The sequence below is a fragment of the Artemia franciscana genome, chromosome 4 (assembly GCF_032884065.1).
Source record: "Artemia franciscana chromosome 4, ASM3288406v1, whole genome shotgun sequence".
Lineage (NCBI taxonomy): Eukaryota > Metazoa > Arthropoda > Branchiopoda > Anostraca > Artemiidae > Artemia > Artemia franciscana.
Window position 1 is genome coordinate 49,202,562 of NC_088866.1, and position 20,785 is coordinate 49,223,346.

At 33.8% G+C, this 20,785-nt stretch overlaps 1 protein-coding gene across 7 annotated transcripts in view; it reads left to right on the plus strand.

Moving 5' to 3' along the window:
- LOC136026532 (rap guanine nucleotide exchange factor 4-like) overlaps positions 1-20,785 on the plus strand; it is a 788,659-nt gene that overhangs the window by 692,624 nt on the left and 75,250 nt on the right. For all 7 annotated transcript variants that reach the window (XM_065703199.1, XM_065703201.1, XM_065703204.1 and 4 more), the window contains 2 exons: positions 3,733-3,877; positions 9,451-9,627. In XM_065703199.1, coding sequence (XP_065559271.1) covers positions 3,733-3,877; positions 9,451-9,627 — 322 coding nt within the window. The remainder of the gene's footprint in view (positions 1-3,732; positions 3,878-9,450; positions 9,628-20,785) is intronic.

Sequence of the window (20,785 nt, forward strand, 5' to 3'; positions counted from 1 at the left end):
GGGAGAGGGAGAGAGAGAGAGAGGAGAGAGAGAGAGAGAGAGAGAGAGAGAGAGAGAGAGAGAGAGAGAGAGAGAGAGAGAGAGAGAGAGAGAGAGAGAGAGAGAGAGAGAGAGAGAGAGAGAGAGAGACAGAGAGACAGAGAGAGAGAGAGAGAGAGAGAGAGAGAGAGAGAGAGAGAGAGAGAGAGAGAGAGGAGAGAGAGAGGAGAGAGAGAGAGAGAGAGAGAGAGAGAGAGAGAGAGAGAGAGAGAGAGAGAGAGAGAGAGAGAGAGAGAGAGAGAGAGAGAGAGAGAGAGAGAGAGAGAGAGAGAGAGAGAGAGAGAGAGAGAGAGAGAGAGAGAGAGAGAGAGAGGGAGAGAGAGAGGTGAGAAAGATGGTATTTGGTATTTCAAGTCGTTTTTATTTCCCAAGTGTCTTCACTAAGCTTTGCAAAGCTTACATTAAGGAAAAAAAGCAAGATTGACTTAATATTCCTTATTTGACTGCTTGATGGAACTAATATTTCTCTCTGCAAAACTCCTTAATGTCACACATACCAAAACATAAGATTTTGCTTTTTCCTGAGACGCTTGGTCTCAAACTCGTATTCTATTGCTTTTTTTCTATATCTGGGTTGATTTCATTTAATAATTGATTTTGTCCGTTTCGGGGCTGCCAAATGGCGCTACATATTGCCATATGGTGGCGTATGTGATCCCTACACAACCCACAATCCAGACAGATATACACATATAAAACATACACACAATCCAGACAGAATGAATGATCATGGTATATACCCTATATGTATTATTACTAATCCAATACACTGCTGCATAATAGCACGCTAATTATTGGGAGGTCAGTCAATCTCTCGGTAATGGGGAGGTGACCTAAAAAAGTGGATTCTTAGGACTAAGTAATTTTGTGTATTTTTCAATTAGAACTAAACTGAAGATTTTACACATGTTTTCTTGCTCGATACAGCGATATATATATATATATATATATATATATATATATATATTATATATATATTATAATATATATATATATATATATATATATATATATATATATATATATTCATATTTTTCGAATCTATTAACTTTCAGGACCAATATTATACGTTCATATTTTTTTGAATCTATTATCATTTAGGACCAATATTATACGGTATGTTAAAGAAAAACTTAAAGTGGTTATGGTTGAATAGTGGCTGATCGTGGTCATTATTGTCGAAAAGCACTTGCTTTTCTATATAGTTGCTTTTTTGACCATTCGATGCTTTTCCTGCCTGGTATTTCACCTATCCTGAAAAAAGATCTGGCTGAATTCCGAATATTATATTTCTGCTGTTGTAAGTTTCTGCTTTATTTACCCCAGTCTTATAGGAACAAGAAAATAATTCGGTATTTCGAGGCTTCTGACATTATTACTTCTTTGCAGAAGTTAGGCTCAAAATTGGAAAAGGATTATGTTTTTTTTTCTGTTGGCCCCTTCCACCCTTTATTTGTTTATTTATTCGTTAGTTTTCACCTGTTTTCGTTTTATAGTTCCGTTATCTTTAAAGGTTCTTTCGTTAATTGAGTAATAGCTAGGTTGTATATGTTTTATCTCTCGCATAGTTGTGTTATTTTTCTTTCACTGTCTTTTATTAACTCCAAATCTCTTGTATTTTAGTGGGTTAAAAATAAATTATTATTATTATCTTGCCAAAGCAATAACCTTCTAACAAATTACTGTAAATAACTTTCATTACTCTGTAACGTTTTACTCCCAAGTTAACATAGAAGTATACACAATAAGTTGCCATGGTTCCCAGTGCTTTGTTTAGCTCACTAAGACCAGAACCTAATAAACATATATTCATTCAATTAACGCTTATTATGTTCTAGTCTGGGAACTAATGTTACAAAAAATTAGAGAAAATCTTCTAAAATTCAACGCCATTACTAAAACATCATATATTTTGAAAATCGGTGCTGTGTTGTGAGGTTTTTGTTGTGAGAAAGGTGCAAAAGAGCATTACGGATGTCAATCTGAAATTGGGACCCTACCTGGCCAAAAAAAAAAATATATATTCAAGACGGAAATATACCCCTATTTCCTGTATTGACCCGCTCTCCTTCCTAGGTAAATGTTCTGATTTAGGTAACAACTAATATTCTATCTAAATTAAACGGTCTATTGCTTATTAGACAACATTTTAACAACATTAAAGGTTTTAAAATGTCACTATCGTAGATTTGTTTCCCGTTGTTTTACTTGCTGTTGTTTTATATTACTCAGCTCTTATAAAGAAAATTTTTTTTTGAAAAAATCTTCTTGGCCCCTAATTTGTACTATAAATTCATTCCTGAAAGGCTTAGTCACATGGGCAGATCCAAAGGGACGGGCAGGCGGCTTGTAGGGGGTCTAGAGGAGACTGCGGCCCCCTAAGGAGTTTTCTGATCCCCTCATTTGTCTTTTTTCTTTTTTACTCTTTTTTAAATAAACTTCTCAAATTTGGTCCATTACTGGCACCCTTATCACTTTAGGACCTCAAAAATTTTGCTCTGGACCCACCTTTGCCAAGTAAAACTTAAAACTTTTAAACTTTTGTGCATCCAGACCAATGGTCCACGTAACACAGGTATCGATCTCCTGATTAACAGTCTTCAGCCGGGAACAATAAGCGAGGACGGGGGTCGCTGATCTCCGTACCATACCAAATAATCAGCCCTTAAAGAAAGAAAACAATTAATAATGGGGTTTTTAAAAGCCAAATGAAAATGCTGAAAAAACACAGAAATGTTATTTTTATGTTATGACAGGCCTATGTGGATTAAGAAATTATCTTCCAATTAATCAGCGACACCAAGACTCGAACTTTTGACCAAAAGGACAAAGATTTACAATTTTAGCGTGCCAACCCTTCACAGAGCACAAAAATTTCGGATATTGTCCGTAATTTGACATTATAACATTCACTCCTTTTTTTGTGGGTTACTAGATAATGTAGCTAACTCTCTGGCATTTAGTTTTCTAGCGGATTCCTTGTTTTCTAATTTTCCAATACATTTCTTAGTTTGTACTTTTCTAATAGGTATATTGCATTCAAATTATTTTTTCAAGTTTTTCCACTTGAACTTCTCTAATTTTTTCATTTTTCTAGTATACTTTTTGTGCTTCCCAAAATTTTTACGGCGTTTTTACGGCAAAGCGTTTGTTCGATTTACCAATTTGCATAGTCAAAAATATATTTGTTGAAAATGAGAAGAGGTAGTATTTATCTTAATTTTCTTTTGTTACACTTTAATAGTTTTGGTCACAGAAGGTAAATTGTCAATGGTAAATAAACAAGTGTTATTAGTGCCTATCTACTATTATTTTCTTTTTTGCTTGTTGAAGATGGGCTTTAGTCCAGTTACCAGATCCCTGAAAAAGTGCAAAAAAGTGCCTAAATGGTGCAGATACATCCTATCCGGCAGCGCTGATCAAATCCGGTCTTTTATTTCCTAGTGTTTTAATAAACTTCGTGTTTCCAATAGACTTTTAGCTGGGGTTTGATTATTTTACTTTTTACGTTCCCTTTTCTTTTTCTGACTACTTTGTCTATTTTTTCTCTTCTCACTCAGTTTGTCTTAAGTTTTCTATCTGGTATTTGTTTTAACGGGAACAGCATAGCAAAGGATGTTGTCAAAACATTTTTTTTTCACAAAATCAAAGTACAAATTCAAATAAGCGATTTTCACTCAAATTTCTTTACAGTATTCCAACAAGGCGACGAGGGTACGTCATGGTACGTTATTCTAAAAGGCTCTGTCAATGTGGTAATTCATGGTAAAGGTGTTGTAAATATGCTGAAAGAAGGCGAAGATTTTGGACAACTTGCATTGGTGAACAATGCTCCAAGGTAGAGAAATATAAGCCATAGAGAAATTGTGATTTTACTTGTAAAAATCTTGTGACTCAAAATTTTTGTCTCCTTTAACGGCTGAAAATTTCCCACGCGAATAAATAAATAACAGCACGAATTTTATTTTTGAAAATAAAGCACGACTTTACTATGGAGCAATATTAAAGTAATGTCTTTGTTTATCTTTTTTAAACCTTAGTTTTAATTTTCGTTTTTTTTAATTTGTTTATATTGATTCACCCACATATCCGGTTTTGCCCTTTTTGTTGTATTTTCAGTAGCTATTCTACGTTTGTATTCTTTACTAGTGCTCCTTAACATTAAAAGAAATCCTTAAAGAAATTAAAAGAATCCTTAACATTTCCAAGTTTTTTTCTTTCTTTTTTTTTGTAGCATTTAGCCTTCGAATATTGCCCGGCTTATTAACTGGACTTTCGGTAGTTTCTTTTTTCTTAAAAAAGAAAATGATAATTTTGAAAATGAACGGTAAAATTAATTCATTAATTCATACTTAAGACCTACAAAATTGCCATGATTCAACTTGTTCAACAATTAGTTCATCATGGAGGGAATTCATCATGATCAATTAATGAGGGGTTTTTCAGAGGCATAAATGGGAATCTGTATTGGCTGTACTTATTACTGACACTGTTAAAAGGATTAGATTACAATTGCATCAATTATATTGACCAAAGATGACGAATATTTATTTTAGTCAATGTATTTTTGTTATTTTTGTCAATGTCAATTACATTGACATTGACAAATATAATGAATTGACGATAACGTCTAAAGAAAACCACTATGCGATAATGATTATTCTTAAATTTTCTTCTTATTATGAATTGTTCTTTAATTACTATTAATATTCTTATTCGCATTATTAGTATTCTTATTTTTAATTATTCTTTAATAATTCTTATAATTTCTGTAGCTTTCAAACTCTATCATACTCCTGATCTAAAGAGTTTCGGCGGAAGAGAGGGTTTATTTTAGATTGAAAAATATTTTAATTTAAAAATATTTTAAAAATATTTTATATTTTGTATATATTTAAAAAAATTATTTATATAATAATTATCTATTTTAAAAATATATATTTTAATATTTTAAATATTTATATATTTAAAAATATTTAAAGTATCTTAAAAATATTTTATAATATTTATTTTATTTTAAATTGAAATTTTTAGAATTTGTTTTTTGTGAGGGGGGATAGTTTGGATTTAGGAGAAAGAAGGTATTTTTTGGGAATTTTGATTGACGACCAGCCCCTACTTTTCCCAAATATGTAGATGCGTGAATGAGAATATTTTTCATTTTGTTCAAGTGAAAAGTTGTTAGGATTCGTTTAGACAATATTTTTTATCAGTTATACAATTAAAAACCATGCCAAATTTCACTGACACTGTTAAATGTCGCTTTTTCAACTTTTGGCAACTTTTGGCAAAATGCTGCAGATACATATTTTTGCCAGAAAATTCTTTCATGTGATTTGATTTTGATATTCTTGCATATACAGACAGATAAAAGCGGTTTCTGCACATCCATGAGAGCAGACTTCACGACCATGTACTGGCTAATACAGAAGTACTACGTAACTATGTAAGAGCTATCTAACTTGCGGAATGAGCGTTTTGAAGAGTGTTTGGGAGTGAGTTTTGGCTAATTGAGCAGATATCTAAGAGGAATGTGTGCGCTACTAAACGCTTGTGTTGTGTAGGTGTATACGGACTAAATGTAGAGAATTATGTTTGAGGGGATTGTTTGATAATGTGTGTAGGTGTTGGAAATTATTATGGTTCCTTTTATTCGCTAAAAATGTTCACATTGTTGTGTGTTTTTTGTGTCTTTTGTTTTTTTTTTTTTTTTTGTATTATTTGAAGTTATAATGATAATTTATTTATCACCACCACGATACATAAAGCAAATATGGTGAAGTAAGAATAAATAAATAAAAAAACAAAGAGGACAACAATTATGCACACAAAATTAACGAAAGAAACGGATGAGACGGTAGTGAGGGGATAGGCGCTGGAGAGTTTTCTTTGTAAAAGCGCTAACCTTACAGTCACATTAGGAACTGTAAATTTACGAACAAGAATCCGTTTTTTTTTTGGAAAATTTGAAATATTTTATCTGGACTTTTTAAGCTACCTTTTTAAAGAAGGGGAAAAAGACCTCAAACATAAAGGACAGAATGATCACAGAAAGTAGAATAAAGTTTGGCCAGCGCACGTTTATTATACTTCCCTCTGTTGGAAACAACCTTTGCATAACCAATCTGGATATTTTTACTTATATCACGAACAGTACCCTGACGCAAGCTCGAAAGATTGTTAGTCATAGCTACCAAGCTAACGGATACAATCAAAAAGAGGGATAGTGAAGTTATTACAGTGAAGGAGAGTAGTGGTAGCATAGTTATAGGGAAGGAACTCACATTTAATTATATTAAGTGAAAGGCCAATATCAGAAAAAGCATCAGAGACTTAAGAGACCATTTGGGAAACCCTTTTTGGAACAGCTAATCAGAAGCAAGTCGTCAGCATACACAAGATAAGAAACATTCGCAAAACCAGAAAGGTATGTACCTGAAATCTTGCCCAGCACACTATAAATACAAATCCTAGCTAGTGTAGGGGACAGTACACCACCGTGCCTAACTCCTCTTCATACTCTTATAATAGTGTTTGGTGCAGATATTAATTGAAGAAAAGAATTTGAATGCCAAAATCTAAGAAGCATTATAAGAGAAAGATTGACCCCAGAATTATACAGAGAAAAAAGGAGCTGGCTATGAACCACACTATTTAACGTTTTCGAAAGATCCAAAGCACAAATATAAAGACCATTTCCCTTTGAAGAATTATCAACCAGTAAAGAAGACAGAATCTTATGCTCATGCTGACAACCCAGCCCACGCCGAAAATTAAATTGGTTCTCACCCTCATTAATATTTTTTTGTAAGAAAAGGTAGAAGGATGTATTCAAAAACTTTGCTAATGTTACAAGAAACAGCAATTGGCCAATAGTAGGAACAGTCAGTCGGTGACTTTCCTCTTTTTAAAATTGACGAAACAGTGCCACACAGAAAACCCTCGCATACGCTTGAAGTACATAGAGACATTTGAAAAGGAAGCTGAAAGTGAGATATAAGGGGATTTAAATCAATCGGCATATCCATCTTAGAAATACCATCCTTGCCTATTGAATCAGATTTTAAACTTTTCTCGGCATCGATTACGGAAGAAAAAGACATGAGCACTATATGGCGTTGCGAAAGTGTTGTACTGAAGAGGGGGGTAAGAAGGCGAGTATATACAAAAAGCACAGAATAGTTAATCGCCAAAAATCGAAGAATAATATTTTAGGCAAGTTGAAGGTGGAAGGTAGTTACTTGTCATAGTATCATCATTTAATTTGTCAGAATTGATCACTTTTAACCTATCTTTCCTACTTACAGGAAAATCCAAACCGCGGTAACGTGCCAACCTCAGAAAACGTTCATATTCGGTTTTAGTTTTTCTCTTGAGATCAGCTACACATCCAAAACTTGGCCGACTCCATTCATTCCTTATCTGGAGCCCTAGTTTCGCTTTATTTTTTAATGACTTCAAATAAAGTTCCGTTGATCAGATAGGTTTTTGGGTTGTTTTTTTACGAATACGTTGCCGAGGTACAGCAGCTTCGTCTGCCTTTTTTATACACATCACAAGTTGGGTATAATAACAGTCTATATCGGCTTTACCATTCATAGGTCCCTGGCACTGAAGAGAATGGCATGGAACACGTATGGTAGAAAGAAGGACTGTCAAGAGATGTATTGAGGTATATCTGCTTTGCTCCAGTTACTTTTTTGAAACCCACTTTGATTTTCCTCGCGAACGGTTGGTTTTGATGGGTCAATATCCATTGTAAATGTCTTGATTGTTAACATGAACAGCAGTGGAAGAAATGATATTACCAGGCAAGCAAATAATATAATCAATATCATTTGTACTTCCAGAGTGATGAACAAACGAAAATTCGTGAGATTTGGGTACAACGAGGTACAATGGAGGACGCTCAACCACAAGCCTTTGCAAATTTGGTCAATGATCAGATCGAGTATCCTTCATATGGGAGATAAGAGTATAAATACGGTAATGCTGACACGCACAGCCAAGAAAAATTTGTCAGAATAGAAGAGTGCTGGGGAGGGTACGTGAATGTCCCATTTAAAGACGCAGACTAGTTCATCGGAAGGGCGACCGAAAGTAACTTTTTCTGGAATTATGGACGCAGTGTGACGCTGACTTTTACGCAAAAAATTCAAACTTGAGGCTGTGAGAAGATGTTCTTGGAGACAATAAAATCGTAGGAACTTTAAAACTCATAAATAGTAAAATCCTTATCTTTGGTGCCGTTTATATTAAACGAAATAACTGAGACGGATGCACTAATTGTTGAAGGGTGGAGTTGCACTTTATCCTATCTTTAATAGCAGGACAGGAAAAGCTATAGGAAGGGTGTTTCTGGCTGCAATTGGCATAGTTGGGATCGGCAATGTATGGCTTATGTTTTGTTGATATGTGCGGCCCTCCACAACGAGCAGATTTTGGGATAACTCTGAGAAAGGAGTTCTGCAGATGGTCTAGTGATCGTTATTTAAAATAGTATTTGGGTAGGCCTTAAAAATCGTAAACAGGAAAAATTTCATAATCACCCCGTGGCCATGCTTGAAAAACGTAGATGGAGCAAAAAATTCAAAAATTTTTAGTTAATTGCTCTATTCAAAACTCAGTACCGCAGAATAAACAAGGACAAGATTATCGTCACTACTAACTACTAACTTCAGGTCTCAGCTACCTATTTCCTGCATTTTATGGGAGACACCACTCCTGGCAGGTACTACTGCCCTTCACGACAGAAATTTCTCCTCTTCTGGTCGCTTGTTGGTAAAAGAAACAATTCAAATGATTCATTAATAGTAACTCAAGAATCCTTTTCAATAGTTCTTAATGCCCGATTTGTTAATCTTCCCATATGGGTCAGGGTTGCACACTACTATTATCCTTAATCAATTATTGCGAAACATTGAATTATAATGAACTAGTTTTCATTAGATAATGGCTTATAGCTGAGTGTTGAAATAGTTCATAATTCTTGGACCAAAAAGGGCTTACTGAATTAATAAGTTCATAGTATATCAAATTTAAGCCGGTTGTGTTCACTTTGAACTCTGAATCAATGCTGATTTCTTATGTTTTGTTTTACCGTCTTTTTGTGTTTTTTTTTATCTGTGTGTTGCTACGGGTCCTGAGCTTTCGAAATAAAATCCTATCATTATCGCCTAATCCTGCCATCAATATCCTTACACCTTATACCCGACCTGCATTATGTTTATATTTGTAAATAAAATCAAAATAATGCGCGACCAGCACGCCAGTATGTACCCCATGCTTACGTGAATATGTACCCCTTGAGCACCAATTTCATATGACTTGTGATTCACTTTGAAATAGGCAGCCTAATATATTCTATATAGGGCTTAAAAATTGGTTAATCTTAAGAATTAAATTTTCTAGGGCTGCAACCATAGTGACCCGTGAGCAGGGCTGTCACTTTCTTCGTGTGGACAAAGATGACTTTAATAGAATCTTAAGAGACGTTGAAGCTAATACGGTCCGACTCCAGGAGCATGGTAAAGATGTCCTCGTTCTGGAGAAAGTTCCCCCTTCATCAGGGAAGCCGTCAATGTACAAGTAAGAGTTCTTCTTTTTATTGCTTTATTGCTGCTATTGCCATGCAATATTTAGAGGATCCATCCCACGAACCAAGTCAGGTTCGTGGCCGGCCAGTACCAATGCGGCTCTTCCCACTCACTCCCGCTCTGATCTGAACATTCCAGAAATATTACTGAATCAACCCTTTTCCACTGTCTTCTTCATGCTTTAGTGCATGGGTCAAACATTATAAGATTTCATAACTAGCGACGCCAGGCACTTGATAGATGCTAAGTCAGTGGAAAACCAATAATTCTTTTGCAGTGGTCAGCAAATCTGCGTGACAGTTTGTCCATTTCTTAACAAATCTCAAAAACACCGTACCATCGTGAAATATAACTATTACGAGTCCAAATGGGGGTACTAAGAAAATACTTGCAGAACCTAAAGAACAGCGATTGGATTTGCTTTTTTGCTTTTTTGTTGAAAGTAACAAACCCAATTTCTTACTCTCTATAAGCTTCTGTAACAACCAACAAAAAATTAATCTGGAAACAATCATGCGACGTTACGCAGGGGCTCCAAAATAATTTCTTAGACCATCCTGTCTTTACATTTATGATAAAAGTGAAATGAAAATATTGAAAAAGGATAAAGTTCTTACTAAGACAGCTAAATCTTCATACAAATAATAAAAAAAAAATCGGAATATTTCGCCTCCACATCCAGCGGTATTTATCGATGAAAAACAAGATAAGAAAAAAAAAAACAGCTGAAACAAACCAAAATACACATAACAGATGAAAAAACACCAAAGCTACACAGAACAAAATACATGGCTTTATGTAGGTACTTATAAACATGCGTATATTTACACATATATACATACCTGCATACGTATGCATTAAGCATATCACAGGCAATGCTATAGCGTTGCCTATAGCAAATGCCATAGGGCTCCAATTTATTGTTATTTTTTCCCAGAGGCATGCCATATGAGTTTCTAGGCGTTTAGCCTCCCACCCTCCTCCCCGATCCTCACCCTCCATCTCTTTATATTACCAGCTTCGTATATCGAAAATCTTCAGCCAAAGATCCTAAAACCGAAATTAACAGTTTTATTGCTTTTATCCCCTTGTGAAAGAGTTCATTCAGTGCCTATGACGCAATAATTTTTGAGTTTTACAGTACAAGAAGGAGGCAGAACCCAAACTCTTTTTTGTAAAGAGTTCATTCGTTTCAAGCTTTATTCGCATATTCAGTTTAAGCTTTACTCGTTTTGAGACTTATTTGTTCATTTATATTAGTACGTGTTGTATATTTTTTGTTATGGTTGTTTATTTAATTTTCGTTTTGGGTTCATTTATTCTTTAATAGTGACGTCTGTTGCTTTTGAGTTTGAGTTATTGTAGGTTTCTATTTCTTGCAATGTTTAGTTTGATATGGCCTTTACTTTTCTTTAGAAATCTTCTTTACCGGAAAGTTTTCTTTAAATTAATATTAAGTCAGCGTTAATGTGTTTCAGCTGGGATTCATTTTCTTCTATCTTTTTTATTTCTTTTGATGAAGACTCCTGGATGTGACGCCCAAATATTCAAACTTTTGCTATTATTAGTACATTGTGTTTTTAAGATTTACTGTCTTGTATCTGGGATAGCATGGTATATGTTACGATTTTAAGATTTAATGTTTACTGTTTTACTCGGTTTATTATTTTCATTTCGTTCTAATTCACAACGGATAGCTGAAGCACGGGTTTCTCTGTAGGACTTTTACAATCCACTAGGTTTTTGGATACTAACAAGAGAGTATGCATTCCTTACGACTGAAAGCAAGCGAATATTTCTCAGTTGACTGTATTACATGTATTCAATTGGTTTCATTAAAGGTGACAAATTTAATAAGCAATTTGGTAAGTGTCCCTTGTATTCTCTAGTGACTGGGAGACCGATTTGAGACTTTCAGAACAGTTCTTTTTTGGGAGGGGGTGGGGGTAAGGGACTTGAAACTTCTTGTTTGGAGGAAGGGGTTAAACATTTCCCCCCCAGTTTTCACAAAAAGTATGTGCTGTAGTTTTGAAACGGACCATATTTTTCCTCACTGTAATTTTCACTCAGGTTTTTGAAAACACTTGTGCCCCTTGTTTTCTTTCGTGACCGGTGGATCAAGCTGAAACTTTTAGGCGATTTCATTTTTTGAGGGGGGAGTAAGGGTACTTAAAACTGTGTTTGGATGAAGGGGTTAAATATTTCCCCCCAGTCTTCAAAAAAGAGTATGACTGTAATTTGAAACGGCCTATATTTTTGTAGGCTATAGTTTTCCTTCAAGTTTTTGAAAACACTTTGGGAATATTTCTAGCATAATTGGTCTATTCACTTAGAAATGGATAGCAAAGGGGCAGTAGGATGTTTTAAGAGGGTAGCAAGAAATCTTCAGAGGATAGTAGGGTGTTTTATGGTGTTTTAAAACATTTTTTTACCCTCTAGAAACATTCTACTACCCTATAAAACGATCTTATTGTCCTCTAAAAACAGATTTATAGGAAGTTTTAGACGGTAGAAGGATGATTTAGATGGTGATATGATGTTTTTAGGTTAGCTGGATGTTTATAGAGGGACGCTTTTGGATGGTTGTATAATGTTTTTGGAGAGTAGTAAAATATCTTACTACCTTCTAGAAACATCCTACTATCCTCTAAAGAGATCTTAATAGTGCAAATAAGGTTCTTAGGAATTTTTAGAGGGTATAGGAATGTTTATAGATGGCAATGTGATGTTCTTTAGGTTACCAGGATGTTTATAGAGGGATACTTTTAAATGGTAGGATGATGTTCTTAGAGATTAGTAAAACATCCCACGACCTTCCAGAAACATTCTACTATCTTCTAAAAAAATCCCAGTAGTACAACTAGGGTTGTAGGATGTTTTTAGACGGTAGCTTGATGTTATTTACGTTAGAAGGATGTTTATAGAGGGTATTAGGATACTAATAGATAGTAGTGTGATGGTTTTATTGAAGAGTAAAACATCCTACTACCGTCTGGGAATCTTACTATCCTCTAAAAACATTTTGTTATTATCTAAAAATAGGGTAGTAGGAAGTTTTTTGATGGCGATATGATGTTCTTTAGGTTACCAGGATGTTTATAGAAGGTATTAGAATGCTTTTAGATAGTAGTGTGATGTTTTATTGAATAGTAAAACATTCTACTGCCCTTTAGAAACATTTCGTTATCCTCTAAAAACTTATTGTTGTCGTCTAAAAATAGGGTAGTATGATGCTTTTAGAGGGTTGTGGGATATGTAGTAAAACATCCTACTACTCTATAAAGAACATCCTAATACAGACAAACAAAGTAATTTATTCTAAAAAATACCTTTATCTTTTGCTTAATCAAAGAATCAATAAGACAAAGAATTCCAATAATATCAGAATGAACATTATATACAGGAATCTCGAGTTTAAACCTCCTTTCATTTCAATTTGATTTTGAGAGGCTACTAGATTATTTCTCATGTTGTCGAGTTATTCTATTTATATCAAATTTTCCCATATTTTTTCAAAAACATCCTTAGTGCTCAAGTGGTATGAAGTGGAGGATTACATTTCCCAATGTCTAAGCTAGTATATATGAAAATGATATTTCGAAATATGTGCTGTAAATCCCTCCTGGTTACAGTTGAGTATGCTGGCTGGTTTACCTTACTTAGACCCTACTGAAGCCCTACTGTACTATGTATAGTTTGCTGCATCAAATAGTTTAAAATTCTAGACTATTATTAATTTTAATTAATAAAAAGATTTTAATTTTTAATTAAAGAGTTCCATTATCCCAAAAATGGGCAGGTTTAAAGCCAAAATATCTTTCAAGCACCAAATTACCACAAATCACCGTCAATAGATAATTGAAACCCAAAATGAAGAGAAAATACAATAAATAACTGAGTCAGACTCAAACCAAGCAGAAATTAACAAAAGTAGGGTTGACGCCACCCATGCCTTCTGAAGATCACAACATAATTTGCCCTTTACTGACAGCGAAACTCAATCAAAATGTTTTTAATTTTTCAACTTTAATAAATTCGAAATTATTCAGACTTTAAGGAATAAAAATCATATATATATATATATATATATATATATATATATATATATATATATATATATATATATATATATATATATATATATATATATATATATATATATATATATATATATATATATATATATATATATATATATATATATATATATATATATATATATATATATATATATTAATATGTCAATCCACATTCATTTGTTATTTTGTCTTTGTTTTTCTGTAGAGTTTAAATTTTGTTGTGGTCATCAGAAGGCATGGGGGGTGTTAATCCTACTTAATTTAATTTCTGCTCGGTTTGAGTTTGACTCAGGTTCTTATCGTAATCGCTGTTTGTTTTGGGTTTCATTTGTTTGTCGACGGTGATATGTGGTAGTTTTACGCTTGGTATATTATTGGATTTTATATCTGCTCATTTTTGGTTTAATGAAGTTCTTTATTTTTCTTTGAAAAACTTATTTGCGGAAAAAGTTTTCTAAAATAATTTCTGTTCATTTTTTATTCATATAGTATTTTTCATGAAAAAATAATATTTTATAGCTTTTCGGTTTTATTTCTATAAGAATACATAGTTTTGCTTGCTATTTGTATATTGGATGAACCTTTTCTACAGTTTTTAGCACTGGCACAAATAGTATTGTTTAATTTATTTTTATGCCTCCTCGAGTTGATATGAAAAATAATACTTAATACCTTTCCCAAATAGTTCTATTTTCTTTGACGAACTGGATACACTTACACTTTTTTAATTGACTTAAATTATAAGAGCAGAAGTAGTAATAGTAATAACCCTATAAGCTTCAACTTAATAGGTGTTCTGAAGATATTGCTGAGGTGTCTTATTGTTGGCGACCATATGAACAGTGCCTTTTGATTTAGTTTCAAAGCGTAATGGGAAAATTGCATAACTGTAGGGGCTGACGGGTTAATATACTCAATATCGCTAGAGATGTAGCTAATGGACCATTCTACTCTGCTCAACAAAATGGGTGTCCCAGATCTTAACTGAATTTGTTTGGAAAATCAATGGGCTTGAGGAGAGGACTGCTTGCTCTCCATTCACTTTTGACTCTTAAAAAGGGCACTGGAACTTTTAGTGTCCAGTCGAATTAGCTCCTTTAAATGTTTCAATGACACTCCTAGCTATTGTAGAGTAGAACTGTCTATAGTACTGCTAATATGCCTTTTTGAAAACCTCTATACAGTTTTTTTGTTTCATTGAAACTCCCCCTAAACGTTCTCTAAGAGCTACATCTTAATACCCTTAGTGTCAGTAGTTATATTAACTGTAGTGGTAGTAATCATAGTATTCTCATAGTGGCTTCTGGCTAGTTCAAAATCCGCAAAAGCTTACCCTTTAAGGTGTAACTTAATAATGCAAGCCATGCTTGAGATATTGCTTTATCACATTTTTGACAGTCTACAATACTCAAAGTTCATTTTAATTTAGTTCAGCGTCCGCCTAAATATTCATTGAAAGCTTCATCTTAATACCCTTAGCTTCTGTAGTAGCAATAGTTGTTGTAACAGTAGTAACATTTGTAGTAGTACGTACATACTACCTTTGGTTTCTTCAACATAACCTTTAACACACACTGTATGTTTCAACTTAGTACCATAAACCGTTCCTGAAGGATTGCTGATACTTCCTCTTGAAACCTGTGTGGGCAAAGTGTAGTATTAGTATGACTAGTAGTAGTATTAATAGTACTAGTAGCAGCAGTAGTATTATCGTATTACCTTTTTGGCCATTTGAACATCCCTCTCATCAAGTACTAAAAGTTTCAACTTAAGGCAATTAGCCGTTGCTACGACGCTGATATGTCCTTTGTATAACCTTCTTATTCATATACTTTATGAAATTTACATCTTAATGTTCTTAGTCTTACAAGTATTTATTATAGAAGTAATAGTTGAAGAAGTAATAGTAGTAGCAGTAATAGTGGTAAATGTAGCATTGGTAGCAGTATCAAACAGTTCGTGGTAACGAACAGTAGTAAGGAGCGACCCGGCTCAATAGTAACGAAAACTCTAAAAAAAATGAAATTTTGATACCAGTAGCTACATCAAAAGAATCGAATTTTACTGCTGATTTTAAATATATAAGTTTCATCAAGTTAAGTCTTACCCATCAAAAGTTACGAGTCTGGGAAAATTTGCTTTTTTTTAGAAAATAGGGGGAAACACCCCATAAAAGTCATAGAATCTTAACGAAAATCACACCATCAGATTCAGCGTATCAGATAACCCTACTGTAGAAGTTTCAAGCTCGTATCTACAAAAATGTGGAATTTTGTATTTTTTGCCAGAAGGCAGATCACGGATGTGTGTTTATTTGTTTTTTTTCCCAGGGGTGATCGTATCGACCCAGTTGTCCTAGAATGTTACGAGAGGGCTCATTCTAACGGAAATGAAAAGTTCTGGTGCCCTTTTTAAGTGACCAAAAAACTGGAGGGCACCTAGTTCCCCTCCCATGCCAATTATTTTCCCAAAGTCAACGGATCACAAAATTCTGATATGGCCATTTTTTCAGCGTAGTCGAAACACCATAACTATGTCTTTGGGGACGACTTACTCCCCCACAGTCCCCATGGGAGGGGCAACAAGTTACAAACTTTGACCAGTGCTTACATATAGTAATGGTTATTGGGAAGTGTACAGGTGTTTTCAGGAGGATTTTTTTGGTTGGGGGAGGGGTTGAGAAGAGGGGTATATGCTGGGGGAACTTTCCATCGAGAATTTGTCATGGGAGAAGAAAATTTCCATGAAGGGAGTGCAGGATTTACTAGTATTATTAAAAAAAAAAACAATGAAAAAATAAATATGAAAAAGTTTTTTTCAGCTGGAAGTAAGGAGCAGCCTTAAAGCTTAAAACAAACAGAAATTATTGCCCATATGAGGGGCTGACCTCCTCCTAATACCTCACTCTTTACGCTAAAGTATTTTTAGTAATTTGAAATATTTATCCTACGGCTTTTGTGATTCAGGGGTCATTCTTAGTGAATTGGGACAAAATTTAAGCTTTAGTGTAAAGAGCGAGGTACTGAAGAGGGGGCGAACCCCCTCATATAAGTGATAAAAACATGAGAATACAAAAGTTCTTAACGTAAGCTAATTTATAAGCTATGTAAATCTTTTACTAATAAAAAGATTCGTTAAAAATTAAAAGTTCTAGTTGCCTTTTTAAGCAACCAAAAAATCGGAGGGCAACTAGGCTTCCTCCCTCACTCTTTTTTTCTCAAAATCATTCGATCAAAATTATGAGAAAGTCATTTAGCAAAAAAAAAAAATGCAAATTTCGCTTTAATTATTCCTCTGCGGAGAGCCAAAATCAAAACATACATTGATTCAAAAACGTTCAGAAATCAAATAAAAAAAAAACATATTTTTTTAACTGAAAGTAAGGAGCGACATTAAAACTAAAAACGAGCAGAAATTACTTCGTATATGAAAGGGGCTGCTTCCTCATCAATACCCCGCTATTTACGGTAAAGTTTTTTACTGTTTTAAAAAGAAGAATTGAGAGAAAGAGTCAAACTTTAACCTAAAGAGCGGGGCGTTGATGAGGAAGCAGCCCCTTTCATATACGAAGTAATTTCTGTTCGTTTTAATGTCGCTCCTTACTTTCATTAAAAAAACTTGTTTTTTTTTATCAAACAGTTCGTGGTAACGAACTGTAGTAAGGAGCGACCCGGCTCAATAGTAACCAAAACTCTAAAAAATGGAATTTTGGTACCAATAGCTACATCAAAAGAATCTCATTTTAATGCTGATTTTAAATATATAAGTTTCATCAAGTTTAGTCTTACCCATCAAAAGTTACGAGCCTGAGAAAATTTGTGTTATTTTAGAAAAGAGCGCAGTTTAGAGAGGGAGAGTTTAGAAACCCCTCCCCCACAGTCCCCATGGGAGGGGATACAAGTTTGAAACTTTGACCAGTGCTTACATATAGTAATGGTTATTGGGAAGTGTACAGGTGTTTTCAGGAGGATTTTTTGGTTGGGGGCAGGGGTTGAGAAGAGGGGGATATGCTTGGGGAACTTTCCATCGAGGAATTTGTCATGGGGGAAGAAAATTTCCATGAAGGGAGTGCAGGATTTACTACTTAAAAAAAAAAAACAATGAAAAAATAAATATGAAAAAGTTTTTTTTCAGCTGGAAGTAAGCAGCAGCATTAAAACTTAAAACGAACAGAAATTATTACCCATATTAGGGGCTCACCTCCTCCTAATACCTCGCTCTTTACACTAAAGTATTTTTAGTAATTTCAACTATTTATTCTGCGGCTTTTGTGATTCAGGGGTTATTCTAAATGAATTGGGACAAAATTTAAGCTTTAGTGTAAAGAGCGAGGTACTGACGAGGGGCCAAACACCCTCATATATGTAATAAAAACATGAGAATACAAAAGTTCTTTACGTAAGCTAATTTATAAGTTACGTATATCTTTTACTTATAAAAAGATTCGTAAAAAATTAAAAGTTCTAGTTGCCTTTTTAATTAACCGAAAAGCGGAGGGCAACTAGGCTTCCTCCCCCGCTCTTCTTTTCTCAAAATCATTCGATCAAAATTATGAGAAAGCCATTTAGCCAAAAAAATAAATATACAAATTTCGTTTTAATTATTCCTCTGCGGAGAGCCAAAATCAAAACATGCATTGATTCAAAAACGTTCAGAAATTAAATAAAAAAAACAATTTTTTTAAATGAAAGTAAGCAGCGACATTAAAACTTAAAACGAACAGAAATTACTCCGTATATGAAAGGGGCTTTTCCTTCTCGACCCCCCGCTCTTTACGCTAAAGTTTTTTACTGTTTTAAAATGTTGAGTTAAGAGAAAGAGTCAAACTTTAGCGTAAAGAGCGGGGGACTTTTCCTTCTCAACAGAAGGAAAAGTCCCTTTCATATACGGAGTAATTTCTGTTCGTTTTAAGTTTTAATGTCGCTCCTTACTTTCATTTGAAAAAACTTGCTTTTTTTTATTTAATTTATTTTTAGTAGCGTGCACACATTGCCTTTTGGTCAATTGAACTTCCCCTTTAGGCATTCTCTGAAAGTTACTGCTTAACACCCAAATCTATTCTTCAAATACAATCTTTTGACATTGTGCCTGCACATAGATTCTTTTGATTGAGTTCAAATTTTCCCTTCAATATTGTAAATATAGTATTGTAGTAGTAGTAGTTGCAGTGGAATGAAGTTTTAGAAGAGAGAGATCCTAATAGATATCTGGATGGTTTTTTTTTATAGAGTTTTAAAATGAACAATTAGATCATCATTGTCCTTATGAAAAATTGCATCGTACAGAATTTTTTACCAAGAAAACTATGGATTAATTAATCACTCCTGAGATCAGTTAGTCATAAAATGGTCTATGTAAAATAAGAATGAAATATCCGTCACCTTTAATAATATAAGATTTAAAAACTTGACAATTTGTTAGTGAAAATTCTTAGAATGAGCGAGAAAAGATATTTTTAAATTCTTTTAGGAATGTGGATTCACCTAAAAAAATGGGATCTAATTAAACAATAAATTAGAAACAATTGTAATAATTTTTACTTCAGAAAAGAATTTTATCTTATTTAGATAAAAAAAATCTTTTAACCAAAAGCCAGTTTGGTTTTAGATCGGATTTTTCATATTTTGAATTTCTGTTTATCTTCTGGGGCATTCCCTAGTAAATGGAAAAATGCTCGAGTTATCCCACGGTATAAAAAAGGTGGTAAAATTAATATAAATAATTACCGACCTATTGCAACACTTTCTCCTTTGTCAAAGATTTTAGAAAAGTTATTTCAAAAAAGAATTTTATCTTATTTAGATGAAAAATCTTTTAACCAAAAGCCAGTTTGGTTTGAGATCGGATCGCTCTGCTGATCAGGCAGTTGCAGCCCTTTTGCTTAAAATTAATGATTTACTGAATAATGGTAATTATGTATTCTGCATTTTTTGCGATATAAAAAAAGCATTTGATGCTCGAAATCTTTCCTCTGGAATTCCTGGAATTCCTGGAAGAGCATTGGATTTAATAAGGTCACATCATATCTACGAAATCGCGGATTCCAAATAGAAGTGCATGGCCATCTGACTCAGATTAACTCCCTGGATGATATTAGAGTGCCCCAGGGGGTCAATACTTGAACCGTCACTATTTTTTGAAATATATAAAGGATCCGTAATCATTCTGACCATCTCCGTATAAAATTAGCCCCAAATTAGGATGTTTACATCTTTTAAAGTATGTTTTTTCCTTTTCAATTATTCAGATTTTGTATCATTCTTATAGTAATCGAATCGTACCTTTGATATTGTCCCATTATCTTCCGAAATACATTTCCTAATCATTTTTAACCCCTCCGGACATTGTATAATAAAGCCGTAAGAATCCTTGGCACTTTCCTTCATCGTCCTGCACGACTTCAAAGTCTTTCTGAAACCTAACCTTTATTTTTATTTATTCATATATTAAGTCAACTTAAGGACTTGCAGTTACCGCTCTGTCATTATGATGTTCTGTCTCCGGGGAGTTATTTTTATTAATCACATATTCTTGTCACCCCCTTTTGCTCAGTCACTTCTTCTTCGGGTTGTTTTGGAGCGTGTAGTATCCCCTCGGTTAACTGTGAAAGAGAAAAATTTTCAATAAGATACCAAATCCCTTCTTTAGCATATAGGCTTAAATTTAGGATTAAATACTAAATTCAAAAATCTTAATAGCCGATCACTTTTAAAGACTAAATTATTAGAATATATTATTAACCTTTGATGAAGGGGTGATTCTACTTGAGAACTTGTTGTTTTTTCTGTAGTATTATTTTTGGAATTTGCCATGGTGGGATACCCTCCTTTGTCTTTCTCCTTCTATATGTTTGGATTTTTTTGTTTATCTTTTTTTATATGTATTTTTGGTGTATTTGATTAATGTAATAGTGATAGCATTCTTTTCAAAGTTTAGCTTCCTCTTTGCTTTATTCAATTAATTGTGTTTTTTTGTATTTATAAGAAATATTAATTCATCTATCCAAATGACTATCGTTTTGATTGGACGCCTATGGGGAAATGATGGGCATGGGTTGGAGAGGGCTGGTTG